This window comes from Poecilia mexicana, unplaced genomic scaffold (genome assembly GCF_051168715.1).
Source record: "Poecilia mexicana isolate PSO_F unplaced genomic scaffold, ASM5116871v1 scaffold_2, whole genome shotgun sequence".
Taxonomy (NCBI): Eukaryota; Metazoa; Chordata; class Actinopteri; order Cyprinodontiformes; family Poeciliidae; genus Poecilia; species Poecilia mexicana.
The window spans coordinates 51,989,408-52,004,998 of NW_028263371.1; the positions used below are offsets into that span (position 1 = coordinate 51,989,408).

Genomic DNA, 15,591 nt, shown 5'->3' on the forward strand with positions numbered 1-15,591 from the left:
TTAATAAACTGTGTTCAACTAAGCCTGGTGGAAATAGATCAGATACAAGATCAGCAATTTGCTTCTCCGGTTTACACATCATGGTCCCTATGTCTGACAGTCATCAACCATTGTAAACATATGTCATTTAACACAGAGAAACCAGACCCTCCCATCCAGGTTGAGGGTCACGACCCCACATCCAAGTCCATCACAGTCACCTGGAAGGCTCCAGACTACGATGGCGGCTGCCCAATACAGGGTTACATAGTGGAGAAGATAGAGAAAGATGGGGACCGCTACGAGAAGGTCACCCCAAATCTGGTTCCCGGGTTCTCCTACGTGGTGACTGGCCTGAAAGAAGACATGGAGTACCAGTTCAGAGTCCGAGCAGAAAATGCCGCTGGGCTCAGTGAGCCTTCCCGCAGCACGCCGCTTATAAAGGCTGCAGACCCTGTTGGTACGTAAAGCTGTCTGGGTCTGTTTTCACTGAATTAAAAGTTTTTCTGTTAGGTACTACATCCCTTTATTTTTACTTTCAGATAAACCAACAGTCACACTGCACGCACGTGTGCAGTCCGGCCTCTGCATTAAGAAGGGCGAGGAAATCCGCATCGATGCTTACATCTCTGGCTCTCCGTATCCCAAGGTCACCTGGCTGAGAAATGAGGAGGATGTGACCAAGGAACCTGCCAAAAAGATTGTTCCTGTGTTAAAAAAGAAGAAGACCAAAGCCAATGTTTGTTTCCTTTAAAAAAAAAAAAAAAAGCTTCAATGATTTTCTTCTATATTTGAAATTGTTTATTTACTCTTCACTTTACTTTCTGCAGGTTCCAGAACCAGAGGAGGAGTTTGTGACTCCTCTGCGTGAACGTCTTGGTCTGGATAAAACCACCAAAGGCCAGTCTGCTCTGATGATCCGTGACTCTGTCAGGGTTGACCACGGCAACTACACGATCAGGGTGGAAAACACGCATGGTGCTGCTTCTGCCACCTGCTTCGTCAATGTCCTGGGTAAGGAGATCTCCATAGATGTTTAGCCTGATCCTCCTTGTTTCTGGTTTCCTCAGCAGAAACTTACAGCTGTTTCTGCTTTGCTCTTGAACTTGAAGACTAATTTCACTTACTTATTCAACAGATAAGCCTGGCCCTCCAATAAACTTCACCTTTGATGAGATCAGGAACACCTCTGTCATCTGTAACTGGGAGCCTCCGGCGGATGATGGAGGCAGCGAGATTCTGAACTACATCCTTGAGAAGAAGGACAACAAGAATGATGAGATTGGCTGGATCACTATCACCTCCACTCTGAAAGGCACCAGTTTCCCCGTCACCAAACTCATTGAAGGGAAGGAATACATCTTCAGAGTAACAGCTGAGAACAAATATGGCTGCGGTTTGCCATGCATCTCTGATCCACTTGTCGCCAAGAACCAATTCAGTGAGTAAAGGCACAAAAATATATCTGTCTGATGCACAAATTAGACAGTAATATTTCAGTGACATCTATTGTATTACTAAACTCATCCTTCCCAATCAGATCCTCCTGATGCTCCCAACACTCCCAGAGTGCATGAGGTGACAGCAAACTCCGCTCACATCTCCTGGCATGAGCCAAAGGACAATGGCAGCCCGATCCTGGGCTACTGGATTGAGAGGAAGGAGGTGAACAGCAAACACTGGACCAGAGTCAACCGGGCCCTCCTCAATTCTCTAGATGTGAAGGTCACCGGACTGATGGAGGGACTCACCTATATCTTCAGAGTATGCGCAGAAAACCTGGCTGGCCCTGGGCCCTTCAGCGAACCCACTGAGCGCATTGTGGCCATGGACGCCATTCGTAAGTTCCTGTCAAAACAATCAAGTGAAAATGTGGGAAAAGGATTTGGTTTGTTAGACTTTTTTCAGCTTGAGATATTGACTTTAGCAGATGTCAGACTGCTAATTTTTATATCATGTTTTTTGTTAAACAAGAATCTTGTCTGTGTTACCACAGTTCCTCCTGGGCCCCCCACTCCACGGGTTGTGGACACTGGCAATGATTCTGTCATCTTGGCCTGGAAGCCACCATTGTACAACGGTGGAGGCGAGATCCTGGGATACCACATTGAGAAGGTCCTGAACAAAACCTGACTTTCTACATTTGCAGCCTTTAATGCAATGCTAAGGTCTTAAATGCTGAACTCTGGTCATACAGGTTTTGGTCGGAGAGAAAGAATGGAGTCGCTGCACAGAGTTCAGGTGTAAAGAATTAACATTCACAGTGACAGGCCTCACTGAAGGAGCAGACTATTACTTCCGGGTCCTTGCTATTAATGATGCTGGCCAGGGAGCTCCTGGTCTCACTGAACCTGTAACCGTCAAAGAGCCACAAGGTATGATTTGTTCTCATATCACCACTGTAAATTAATGGCTGGAAACAGAATTTTATGTGGGTGTGTCATGAAGAACATTAACTATTTCAACTTTCTTGAAATTATTTCAATTCAAAGAGTTTTACAGTTGAGGCAAAATGTCGGAGCCTTTATAAACATTGCTGTCATTTCTTCTTTACTGAACGTGTCCTACAGAAACTCCTGTCGTGGAATTTGATGACTCTGTGAAGAACGGCGTCATGATCAAGGCTGGTGACTCCCTGAGGCTTCCTGCAGTGGTGACGGGCCGACCTCAGCCAGAGGTCAAATGGGCCAAAGACGAGGCAGAAATTGACAAGGAGAGAATGATTGTGGAGACGGAGGGCAAGAAGAGCACTCTGTTCATCAAGAAGGCTGTGAGGGCAGATCATGGAAAATACCAGATCACCGGCACCAACAGCAGTGGCACCAAGACCGCAGAGACCAGAGTGGACGTTATGGGTCAGTAATTCAAAAGTATTTTATGCAACATGTTAATACTATTGCCATACTGGGAGGACAGTTAGAGCTGAAACGTATGTCCTCCTTTGTTTCTGAAGATGTCCCTGGACCAGTGGTTGACTTGAAGACTGTCCTGGTGACGAAGAAGAACATTGTTCTCACCTGGTCAGACCCTCTGGACAATGGAGGCAGTGACATCATTGGCTATGAAGTGCTGAGGAAAGACACCAAGATGAAGCTGTTCCGTCAGCCCATTGAGGTCGCGTCCTGTAAGTGTGATGTTCAGGGCCTGCTGGGTGGTGAAGAGTACGACTTCAGAGTCATCGCCAGAAACAAGTACGGTGACGGCACACCAGCAGATCTGGGACCCATCCTGGCTGAGGATCCTAAAGGTGAGATATTAATGCATGGCACCAATCCTAATTGAAACTCAAAGAGTTACATGATAACACTCCATAAAATCTTCCAGGGACTCCATCTGCTCCTGAGAAACTGCACTACACTGACCGGAGCAAGTCAACTATTACTCTGGCTTGGCTGCCCCCTCGCACTGATGGCGGCAGCCCCATCAGAGGGTACTACGTTGAGAAGATGCGATCAGATAGCACAGAGTACGAGGTGGCCAATCGTAAGATGTTTACAGAGTGCTGTGGAACTATTGAAAACCTCTCTGAGAACCAGGAGTACCAGTTCCGTGTTAAAGCTGTAAATGAAGTTGGAGAAGGCGATCCTTCCAAACCAATAACTGCCAAGATCCAGGACGATGAAGGTATGTACAAGAGCTACGGAAGGTTGACTAAAAACTTTGAGACCAGCTTTGCTGATTTTTTGTTTGTTTTTGGCCACAGTTGCTCCAGTTATTTCAATTCTGAAGTTTTTCAAGAGCAATGCCATCAATGTGAGGAAAGGAGCAGCCATAGACATCCCGGCAGAGGTGATTGGACTGCCTTTGCCAACATTCCAGTGGATGAAGGATGATGTGGTGATTGAGAATCCTGATGAGGAGAAGATGACCATGGAGTCAGAGGAGGTGAGAAGCAACTTGTGAAGTGGGGTTTTGATTAGGTGATCTGTAACCAATAAGTGATAAATTCAAGTTTGGATTCATGACAAATTTAACTGAAGGTTTGAGAAAAAAACGCAAAAATATATCTTTGCAGTACTTTGCCCATGTCTTCACCATCATAGATCAATAGTAAATCTGAAATTTTAGGAAACACAGAGAATCTGGCTTATATCTTGTGGTTTACCTCATTGATCTGTACTTGGACCTTTTCTGTTAACTAGTTACCTCCTCCCTCGTGGCAATATTTGTGTAAATAGGGCACTGATTGAAATTGTTAAGCAGTTGATACATAACTCATAGGTTAGTGGGAGAAACCCACTTACTTTTTCCCACTAACCTCTCTCTTTGATTGACTCCAAAAATTCAAATTTTAGTTCTCACACAGCATTCTTAAGCTTAAAAGTAATAAAATGGAAGTTTTTCTTGTTGGTATCTAATCCACCCTGGAATAAACGACTTTTCTATTATATTTATAACTTCTCGGTTTTACCTTCACCCAACATTTTGAAAGCACAAAGGAAAATACTCAAGATAAATTTAGATATCTAAGTTTATCTTGAGCAATTGCAGGTTTCAGTAAAGAGTGATGCATCAAGATGAATCTAAAGAAGCATTCAGTTGTGAGATGATGAGGTCACCCACATGATCTCTAATCTCAGACTGTTGGTTCTTTTTTTCCAGGTGAACAGAACAACAATAAAGACAAAGATAGCTATCCCAGTGACCGTCCGACAGGACAAAGGAAACTACAAGCTGGTCGCTGAAAACTGTCATGGCACAGCTCAGCATGTGATCAGAGTTGAAATCCTCGGTGAGAACCACAACAGCTTTTCTTTAATCTGTTTCACAATTTCAAGTTTGATGAAACCTCCATTTTGTTTTCCACACTAAGTAATCCAACCGTACATTTTCAGACCGCCCCCTTCCACCAAGGAATGTTGTTGTGTCGGACATCAAAGCAGACTCTTGCTACCTGACGTGGGACGCTCCAGAGGACAACGGAGGCAGTGAGATAACCAACTACATCGTGGAGCGCAGAGACGCCAGCAAGAAGAAATCAGACTTTGATGTTCTGACCATCAATCTGATCGACAGAAGATATGGGGTTTGTTGATGCTGCTAACTTTTAAAGTTCATTATGTAGGAACATAAAGACTAAAACATGTTGTTGGAATTACAATCTCCTGAAATTGAGACTGTAAATTAGAGATTGTATTGGTCTTAATATAAATATTCAGAAAATAGCCTTAAATTCAACTTTACTTCATTTTCCATAATATGCTAGTTGTGTAATAATATAATGAAGCCACATTGGTCAGGCAGTAGAGAATCCCCACTGTTAACACATAATCAAACAAGTGTTTAACTTTTTATCGTGTTTTAATCCTTCAGGTCTACAAATTGGACTTGAATGGAGTCTACCAATTCAGGATCAAAGCTGAAAACAAGTATGGTGTCAGTGATGGCTGTGATTCAGAAAAAGTCCAGCTTAGGGATCCGTTTGGCCTCCCTGGACCTCCACGTAACCCTAAAATCATAGCTGCAACAGCAACCACTATGACGGTCACCTGGGATCCCCCTCTGGACAATGGCGGCTCCACCATCCAGGGCTATTGGCTGGAGAAGAGGGAGCGCGGTGCCGTTTACTGGGGTCGTGTTAACCGAGCTCCAGTCACCAAACCAGCGGTTAAGGGGCTGGAATACACAGTGTTGAGGCTCATAGAAGGAACAGAGTACCAGTTCAGGATTGCGGCCTGCAACGCAGCAGGAGTCGGACCACACAGTGAACCCACTGAGTGCCGCTTCGCCACCGATCCATGCAGTGAGTGATTCTGTCATCCAGAATGGTTCTTTACTGTTTTATGAACTTGTTTAGGCATCAACACTCAGGAGATGCTAGCTTGATTCTTTAATTTTTAAGTAAACTGAGTAACCTCGAGACAGAATTGCAAACAGAATACTATTAGCCTTCTGTAAAGCAGAAAGACATTTAGCCCTTCTTTCTCCTGTTCCTTAGATCCTCCAAGCCCACCTGGCAGCCCAGAGGTTAAAGATAAGACCAAGAGCAGCATCACACTCACCTGGACTCCTCCAGAAAGAGATGGTGGAAGCCCAATCAAGGGTTACATTGTTGAGGTTCATGAGGAGGGCTCTCCAGATTGGAGAAGGGTCAACCCAGCCGACAAGCTCCACCCATCCACTGAAATTACCGTCCCTGACCTGAAAGAGGGCAAGAAGTGCAAGTTCAGGATTTATGCAGTGAACGCCGCAGGGAACTCAGAGCCCGCTAGGACGGGCGATATCCTGGTTCAGGACATCCTGAGTAAGAACAGATCACATTAGTCAGACTTCAAACTGCACATGATTTAATGTATGCAGTGAATATAACTACCTGCAGTTATTTTTATCATTCCTTCTCTGAACTATTGCAGCTAGAAAGAACATTTTAATGTAACATGATACCAAAGCTGAACTTCCTCCATTCCACTGAACATATTGAATGTCATGTTCTGCAGTCGAACCCACAGTGACTCTGGATGTGAGTGCTCACGACCTGCTGAACTGCAGAGCAGGAACCACCGTCAGAATTCCTGCCACCATAAAAGGACGACCCATTCCCAAAGTCACCTGGACCTTCGTTGATGGAACTGCCGAGACTGAAAAGAAGAACGACCTTCACACGCTGCCCATTGACTCAGAGGTCATATTTCAGAAATATCAGCAGACTAGCATTTATTGCACAGCTGACTTAATGTTTGTAAATGAAAACTTGTTCTCAAAAATTTTACCACGTAACACAAATAAAAAAAAAAAACGTATGAATTGTTAATAGTGATTCTGACACAACTATTTTGGGATAAATTTAAGATGTGAAATATGCCTTTCATGAGTCAGTCAGTTATATTTTTCTCCATATTGCTGTTTTATTTTAGATCCATTCTACTGACACAACTTCATTGGTGGTGATCCCAGAAAGCAAGCTGAGCCACACCGGTCGATTCATCCTCAACGCAGAGAGTCCAGCTGGACACAAAGTACTCAAAGTCAGAGTCAATGTGCTCGGTATGTAGAGGCCTGGTGTTATTTTACAAGATTGCTAAAGGAATGTTAATTAAAAATAAAATAAAACCCACATATATATAACAGTGACATGTTAAGGTGGATAATATATTGTTCCCAACCCTTTTGTTGATCTGCAGACCTTCCTGGACCTGTTAGAAATCTGAAGGTGAGTGATGTGACCAGAGGAACCTGCAGACTCACCTGGAAGCCTCCAGAAAGTGATGGAGGAGAGAGAGTGAAGAGCTACTTCATTGAGAAGAAGACTGTGGAAGGCAAAGCCTGGACCAAGGTAAAAACTTTGGCCTTCAACTCACTCATCACAAACAACTTGGGCAAAATTTCACCCTGACTTTGTTCTTTTAGGTAAACCCAACCTGTGCTACTCAGTCTCTGGTGGTTCCAGACCTCATTAATGGTGAGGAGTATCTTTTCCGTGTCAAAGCTGAAAACCGCTTTGGCTTTGGCCCATTTGTTGAGACTCCTGAAGGAACCAAAGCTAAAGATCCCATCCGTACGTCTAAATTTTCTTCATTTATTTAGCCTTTTAAACTTTTCAGTGAGATTCCAGGCAAACACTCTTACTCTGAGCTCATTTTAAAATCATCTGTATATGCAGATCCTCCGGATCCTCCAACAAGGCTCAAGATCCACAACATAAGAAAGGGCACTCTCACTTTGACCTGGAAGGCTCCTAAGAACGACGGAGGTTCGCCAGTCACGCACTACAGCGTCGATCTTCTCTGCTGGGATTCCAGCGGTGCCCAAAAGGAGTCTTGGAGGAGGTAAAGCTTTACTTTTCTGTTTATGCAGACTAACCATATGAATCAAATCCTGTTGGATTCAAATTCTAACCTTACTATTGTGGATCACATCAAACATTTGACTTTTGAGGCTTTCAGTTGCTTTGATGCTTTGATGAAGAACTAAAATGCTAAAATTTCAGGACAACGGCCTTTAAAAAATCACTGAACTTTAATTGAGCTAGATAACTTCTGTATATTGTAGTTTTTTTGTTTGTTTGAATTTGTTTGGTGACTTGTTGTCGGCTACTGTTAAGCGTTCAGTGTTGTATCTCTTAGATGCAACAGGAGAGATGTCGACACCACAAACTTTAAGGTGGAGGACCTGACAGAGGGAGATGAGTATGAGTTCAGAGTGATAGCTTACAATGAGGCCGGACCCAGCCGACCATCAACCACTGCTGGACCCGTCATCATCCAGGACCAGACCTGTAAGCCCAACACTTTGACTAGTTCAGTTAAAGAAATGTGGGATCTAGGTTCTAAAATTATATTTTGCTCTATGTAGATAAATCGTAGATACACAATGTCATGGTTAAATACACTTTTTATTTTTATTTTCAGGGTCTGTATCGACACAGAACCTTAAGAGTAAAACCAAGCAAACTTCTTCAAGAATAAGTCACAAACATTTTTTTTTCAGGTGCTCCATCCATTGAGCTGGAGGAGTTCATGGAGGTGGAGCAGGGCTCTGACATCAGCATTGTGGCCAAGCTTCGTGGCTGTCCCTTCCCAACACTCACCTGGTTCAAGGCGCCTCCCCACAAGCCTGACGACAAAGTCGAGGTCCAGTACGACGAGCACATCAACAAGATTGTGTCAGATGACAGCTGCACGCTGCTCATCCAGCAGGGCAAACGCCACGACACTGGCCTCTACACTCTGGTGGCCTCCAACAGTCTTGGCAAAGCATCCAAGGAAATGAGGCTCAACGTTCTCGGTAAGGACACAACTAACTAACAAACAGAACTGCAGAAGTAATTGGGATTTAATAAACCGAATGTTGTACTCACCATAAAAGTATCTTTTATTTATTTATTTTCATTTGTCTTCATGATTAAGTTTTATGCTTCATTCAGATCCTTCTTAAAATCCCTCGGAGTTTTTTCTTATTTATATATCCATTCTTTCATTTGTCCCTTTGAAGCACTTCTAACTAATACATGATATCAAAATATTTAGCAGACTATCAGTGTTGTGCACCAATAAGTTAGTTTTAGGCAAGGCCAACAACAACAAAGACTAAAAAAATGAATTGCAGTTGGAACCTTTCAGACATTTCTATAAGTAAAAACAGGTTCAAATTCCAAGTGTTACCGTTGCAACAGGAGTAATATTCCTGAACAATTTCCAAATTGTTATAAAATTAATATACAAAATAAAATACAATGGTATTCTTATAAAAAGCTAAATTATTTCAAAGATAAAGTATCATATATATGCAAAAACATATATATGTAAACACAAAATGTTAATCTATTTTATGAAGAAATGTAATATTTACACAAACCAAGAATACTAAGACAGTGCAGTCAAATTTTATAATTACTGACAAATTATCAGCAAACATGGCAGAAAGCTTTATGCATGACAAAGACATAAACCAGTCATTAATGGTTTGATTGTGAATAGTCAATAGTACATCAATGCCTGATTGAATACACCCAAATAGTCTTTACTTCCACCTGGAAAACTGCACCAGACAGCTCTAGAGCTTTCTTTTCCCTCTCTTTGTCAACTAAGTTCAGTAAAATAAACCTAAAGGAAATTAATGTTGATGTGATAGCTATGCCTAAGGGAGTTTCTTCACACAGATAGCTCTTAAATTTTGAGACATATATGTTTAACAATTACGTTGAGGACATATTTTCTTCATTGGAAAACCTCTGGATGACAGATGATGTGTAAATAGGGGCAAATAAGTAGAGATTCTGGGCTTTTAGATGGTCCAGAACCAGCCCTTTCACTGATTTAATATTGTGGAGGTTTGACTGAAAATGTCAATAAATGACAATATTAATGCACACACATATTTAGCCATCCTAAAATTTGTTCTGGGGTTTTTTTGTGCTTGCAGGTCGTCCTGGTCCTCCCTCAGCTCCTATTAAGTTTGAAGAAATTGGCGCAGAGAAGATTACGCTCTCCTGGCTACCACCAAAGGATGATGGTGGCTCTAAAATCACAAACTATGTCATCTGGAGGCGTGTGGCTAATAGGAAGACCTGGGTACCTGTGACAAACGAGCCCAAGGAACGAATCTGGACAGTGGAGAACCTCATGGAGGGCCACGAATATGTGTTCCGCATCATGGCACAGAATAAGTATGGAGTTGGCGAGCCGCTGGACAGTGACCCTGAGGTTGCCCGAAACCGTTGCAGTAAGTTTCAATTTCTGGTAATGATTTAGTCAAATAATTTATTACAACTCCAGCTTCAGAATATAGATAGAAGCTGATATATCTACATTAACCGCCTCATTCATGTTCTGAATTGTGGTTAAAATACTGTGACATAAACTGTAAGCTAGTTCTACAAAAGATTTTTTTCAACAATTCTTATTTCTGGAGTGAGTTAGACCAATAATGATGTTTTGCTTTAGGTCTAAATCTTAATATTTCTGTTCATGTTCAGCTGTTCCTGGTCAGTGTGAGAAGCCAACAGTAACCAACATCACCATGGATTCAATGACCGTCAACTGGGAGGAGCCTGAGGATGACGGTGGCACCCAGATCACTGGCTACTGGCTGGAGCGCAAAGAGACCACAGGCAAACGTTGGGCTCGTGTTTCCAGGGACCCTCTCCGTCCAATGGGCCTTGGCGAGTCCTTCATAGTGAGTGGACTTGTTGAGGGGTCTCAGTATTTATTCAGAGTTTCTGCCATCAACGCTGTGGGTCCAGGACTTGCTAGTCCTCCTACAGACCCTGTCTTTGCCAGAGACCCTATCTGTGAGTATCATGCATGTTTATGAAACATTAAAAGCACACAGACCAGGTTAGTAACCAGCTACCTGTTGCCCTGTGAAGCTCCCCCGTCTCCTCCGACCCCGAAGGTTTCTGATTGGACGAAATCCACAGTAGATCTTGAGTGGATTCCACCCTTAAAAGATGGAGGATCCAAGATAATCGGCTACTGGGTGGAGTACAAGGAGGAGGGCACTGAGGCTTGGGTTAAGGTGAGAGAAAAATGGTTACTTAGTCTAAACATGATGATTATGATTATAGCGTAATTTATATGAATTTGCATGAATTTGCATATTGCTTTCCAGGCTAAGGAAACTGAAATCCGAGGGACACGTTTTGTGATCAGTGGTCTAAAGACAGGCGGTCAGTACAGGTTCAGAGTGATTGCCTTCAATGCTGCTGGTAACGGTGAGCCAGGTGAAGTCCCAGAGGTGATTGAGGTCAACGACAGAGCCAGTAAGTTAAACATTAATCATAAATGGGCACCAAAAAGACTGAAACTGGGTGTAGCAGACAGACAGTAATGAGATCCTTCTTCCTTCCAGTTGCTCCTGAGGTGGATCTGGATGCCTCAATTAAGGAGAGGATGGTGGTCCATGCGGGTGGTGTGATCCGTCTGATTGCCTATGTGTCAGGGCAGCCGACACCTGAGGTCACCTGGACCAGAGATGGTGCTGGACTGCCACCAGAAGCTAAAGTGGAGACCACCGCCATCAGTTCTTCACTGGTCATCAAGCCCTGTACAAGGAAACACCTTGGTGTTTATACCCTGACCGCCAAGAATGCCAGTGGGGAGAAAACAAAGAATGTCACGGTCGAAGTCCTAGGTGAGTGATAGTTTCATGTTAAATGATAAATATTTCTATATATAAAACACCTGTTAGGCATGTTTGATTTATTTTTTATTTTTTTCACAAATTCTGTTTTAACTTAGATGTTCCCGGACCTGTTGGCATCCCATTCCTGGCTGAAAACCTGAGCATCGACTCCTGCAAGCTCAGCTGGTTCTTCCCTGACAATGATGGCGGTTCACCCATCAGCAACTACATCATTGAGAAACGTGAAGCTGAGCGTAAAGCCTGGACATCACTGTCCTATAGTGCCAGCAGGCAGAATGCCATTGCTCGCGATCTCACCCTTGGAAAGGCCTTCTTTTTCAGAGTGGCCGCCGAGAACGCTATTGGCATTGGACCTTTTGTTGAGACAGCAGCTGAGATTGTTATCAAGGAGCCAATGAGTGAGTAAAAAAAAACTTTTATGTTCACTTTAAATAAAGGGGTTTGGTAGATGACAGTAAATGTAGTAATGTGACTCATTACTGTAAAGCCCTACTTTCCATGTTAAGACATGCCATCATCTTTTTTTAAGGTGTACCGGACCGTCCCGAAGAACTGGAAGTCACCAAGGTTACCAAAAATTTGATCAGCGTCACTTGGAAAGCGCCCAAATATGACGGTGGCTCTGAGATTACCATGTACATTATTGAAGCACGTATGATTGGCAAAGACAAGTTCACCAGACTTACCAAAGAGAAGTTGATGGACAGGAAGTTCACATATGATGGTCTCAGAGAGGGAGATACCTATGAGTTCAGGGTGATTGCTGTAAATGAAGTTGGACAGAGTAAACCATCATTCTGCACTAAACCAATCACTTGCAAGGATGCACTCGGTGAGTTATTTTCCAAACTTTAATTTAGCTGTTAATCAATATCAAAGGAAATCAGAGTAGCTTCACATTTAAAGTTTAACATTTGAGGGTCCGAATTTAACCATTTTAAATTGCAAAACACACAGGAAATTATTATTTTTTGTATTTGCAGAGCCACCAACCATTGAGTTGGACTTCCGTGATAAGATCATTATACGTGTGGGAGAGAGCTGCCTACTTCAGGGACGCTACACAGGCAAACCAGCTCCATCCATTGTTTGGTACAGAGACGACGAGGAGCTGAAGGCTGACAAACACGTAATATTCAAGAACACTCCAACCATGCTGTCGCTTGGCCTGGTGAAGGCAGAGCGACAGCACAGTGGCAGATATGTGGTGGTTGTGGAAAACAGCACCGGATCCAGGAAGGGCGTCTGCAACATCACGGTCGTAGGTATGTAGAAAGCTGAAAAAACTTGTGCCAAGACAAGCAGAAACAATCATGAGTACTAAATATTTTGCTGTTTCTTTATCCGGTCAGATCGTCCAACACCTCCTGTTGGCCCTGTGGTGTTTGAGGAGGTGCACAGGGAATATATGGTTATCTCCTGGAAGCCTCCTCTGGACAATGGAGGTGTTGAGGTGTCAAATTACATAATTGAGAAGAGAGATGTCAACAGAGAGATCTGGACCACAGTAACATCTGCCTCAACCAAGACCACATGCAAGGTAGTTTTGGTTCACTTATTCATGTTGTCTCAGGATCTTCAGAACTCCACTGGATGGAGATTGGCAAAGTTTACCAATGATTTAAATATGATTTATGTTCTCAGATTCCAAAACTAACTGAAGGCAGGGAGTACATCATGAGAATATCTGCAGAGAATATGTACGGTATCAGCGATGCTCTGGAGTCTGAGGAGATGAAAGCTAAAGATCTGTTCAGTACGTTTTCCCTATAATGTTAAAGGTCCAATAACTGATATGTCCAAGTAACTGTATAAATGTCATGATATTTCCAATAAAAGGAGTTCCAGAAGCCCCTGAGATGCCAACAGTCAGAGAGGTATATGCTACCAATGCTTTGGTTCTGTGGAACCGACCGCGTGATGGAGGTAAACCCATCACCAACTACATCCTGGAAAAGAAGGAGCCTGGAGCCAAGAGGTGGTCAAGAGTCACCAGAGACCCACTGTACCCAGCCACTCAGTACCGTGTCCAGGACTTGGTTGAGGGCTGCGAGTATGAATTCAGGGTGATGGCAGAGAATGAGTTGGGAACTGGAGATCCTAGTCCCCCATCCAAACCAATCCTTGCCAAGGATCCCATTGGTCAGTGTAATGCTTCTTAACTTTTTTTTTCCTGCATCAAATTTTAATTTCAGGATGTTGTGTTGTGTTTTTGTATTTTAGAAAAAAGTCAAAATTATTCAAATGTTTATATGTGTTATGTTTCTAGGTAACATTTTAATGATTTTCAGTGTTATGGTTGCTTCCTCTAATCTGAGCATTATCCCCTCACAGTGCGTCCAAGTCCTCCAGTTACCCCTGAAGCTTATGACAAGACCAAAGACTCAGTCAGTCTGAAGTGGCAGATGCCACGCCACGATGGAAAAGGGCGAATCTTTGGCTACCTTGTGGAGTATCAGAGTCCTGGTGCCGTAGAGTGGATTCAGGCCAACACGACTCCAGAGCAGTGTCCTGACCTCCATTATGTGGTGACAGGTCTGACTGATGGACAGGAGTATTCCTTCAGGATCTTTACAGTAAATGCAGCAGGCAAATCCGACCCTGCCTTTGTCAAACAGCCCATCAAAGTCCATGACAGGCTAGGTAAGGAGATAATTTAAGAACAAAAAGTTTATTGTATGTATTGTATCAATAATGCATAGCATTCATTACACAAAATAGTTCATTTCTTTTTTTGCCTCATATTGAACAACTTGACATTTTTCTGTTATTGGCTTTTTTGTTCTAAGAATCATAACAACCAGTTTGCTTTTCCATTTATGTTTCCACAGAGGAGCCAGAGTTACTCTTGGATGCCAACATGGCTCGTGATCACTTAGCCATGCTGGGCACTGATATCACACTTAGTGCCACAATTAAGGGTGTGCCGACACCAACAGTCTCCTGGAAGAAGAATGATGGAGATGTTCCTTCTCACATCACTGTTGCAGTTACGGCCACTGGTAGCAAAGTCTTCATTCCCAAGTGTGTCCGTGCAGATTCTGGCAACTACACTATTACAGTTGAGAATGCTGGTGGAAAGAAATCTGCAACCGTTGCCGTGCTTGTGCTGAGTAAGTGAAATGTAAAATAAAGCAAATTAGCTTAACTTCTGAAATTTGAATTATGTGAATGATTAACACATTGTTTCCATCAGATAAGCCTTCTCCTCCAAGAGATCTTGCGGTGTCTGAGGTGACCAGTGAGTCTGCTTATCTGACATGGAAGGCTCCAGAGGACAATGGCGGTGCAGTCATCTCCCATTATGTCGTGCAAAAGAAGGATGTGGCTGCAGATCAATGGGTACCAGTTGCTCCAGCCAATAAGAAGCTTAGTCTTATGGCGATGTACCTGATGGAGGGAATCCAGTACTTATTTAGGGTGGCTGCTGAAAACCAGTTTGGCAGGAGTGACTTTGTCGTGACCAAGACACCTATCAAGGCTGTTGATCCTCTCTGTGAGTAAAGGCTTGGTAACATTATTACTGTCTAATTATATATTCAGTAAGATATAAATCATTATTATAACATGGTATTTCCAGAAAATGGTTGGCTATTTAAACATTTGCTATGATTTTTAAAAATACATACATGATCAGAAATTCATTTTACTTTTATGACCATCTTTAAGATCCACCTGGCCCACCCAAAAACCTCCACCACACTGATGCAGACAAGACAGAGGTGTGGTTGGCCTGGGAATGGCCCGATCGTACTGGTGGAAGTGAAATTACTGGGTTCATTGTAGAACACCAAGAAGAGGGCCAAACTGACTGGGTTACCTTCAAAACTGTGAGCAACAACCACAGCCATGTAACAGGTCTGGTTGAAGGCAAGACTTACCGCTTCAGGGTCAAAGCTCAGAATGCTATTGGTGTTAGCCGCCCTGACACCAGTATCCCTATTACTTGTCAGGAGAAGACATGTAAGACACATTGAGTATTTCTCAAAACAATCTCTTTCATGTGCTTAGTTAGATCTTAAAACCTAA

The 15,591-nt window shown here is 43.0% G+C and overlaps 1 protein-coding gene across 1 annotated transcript in view; it reads left to right on the top strand.

Annotated features, from left to right (window-relative positions):
* The window catches only part of LOC106928839 (titin-like), a 155,360-nt gene that overhangs the window by 82,725 nt on the left and 57,044 nt on the right, over positions 1-15,591 (top strand). Inside the window, exons 133-169 of the mRNA XM_088002850.1 lie at positions 137-439; positions 522-718; positions 810-993; positions 1,118-1,420; positions 1,520-1,819; positions 1,976-2,094; positions 2,177-2,354; positions 2,550-2,834; positions 2,933-3,226; positions 3,304-3,603; positions 3,683-3,864; positions 4,582-4,711; positions 4,815-5,005; positions 5,293-5,722; positions 5,918-6,223; positions 6,417-6,601; positions 6,834-6,963; positions 7,101-7,252; positions 7,327-7,474; positions 7,580-7,745; positions 8,043-8,194; positions 8,407-8,703; positions 9,841-10,140; positions 10,394-10,708; positions 10,787-10,935; positions 11,029-11,179; positions 11,269-11,550; positions 11,658-11,960; positions 12,092-12,394; positions 12,546-12,827; positions 12,915-13,102; positions 13,207-13,318; positions 13,402-13,704; positions 13,897-14,205; positions 14,394-14,675; positions 14,759-15,058; positions 15,232-15,525. Coding sequence (XP_087858976.1) covers positions 137-439; positions 522-718; positions 810-993; positions 1,118-1,420; positions 1,520-1,819; positions 1,976-2,094; positions 2,177-2,354; positions 2,550-2,834; positions 2,933-3,226; positions 3,304-3,603; positions 3,683-3,864; positions 4,582-4,711; positions 4,815-5,005; positions 5,293-5,722; positions 5,918-6,223; positions 6,417-6,601; positions 6,834-6,963; positions 7,101-7,252; positions 7,327-7,474; positions 7,580-7,745; positions 8,043-8,194; positions 8,407-8,703; positions 9,841-10,140; positions 10,394-10,708; positions 10,787-10,935; positions 11,029-11,179; positions 11,269-11,550; positions 11,658-11,960; positions 12,092-12,394; positions 12,546-12,827; positions 12,915-13,102; positions 13,207-13,318; positions 13,402-13,704; positions 13,897-14,205; positions 14,394-14,675; positions 14,759-15,058; positions 15,232-15,525 — 8,805 coding nt within the window. The remainder of the gene's footprint in view (positions 1-136; positions 440-521; positions 719-809; positions 994-1,117; positions 1,421-1,519; positions 1,820-1,975; positions 2,095-2,176; positions 2,355-2,549; positions 2,835-2,932; positions 3,227-3,303; positions 3,604-3,682; positions 3,865-4,581; positions 4,712-4,814; positions 5,006-5,292; positions 5,723-5,917; positions 6,224-6,416; positions 6,602-6,833; positions 6,964-7,100; positions 7,253-7,326; positions 7,475-7,579; positions 7,746-8,042; positions 8,195-8,406; positions 8,704-9,840; positions 10,141-10,393; positions 10,709-10,786; positions 10,936-11,028; positions 11,180-11,268; positions 11,551-11,657; positions 11,961-12,091; positions 12,395-12,545; positions 12,828-12,914; positions 13,103-13,206; positions 13,319-13,401; positions 13,705-13,896; positions 14,206-14,393; positions 14,676-14,758; positions 15,059-15,231; positions 15,526-15,591) is intronic.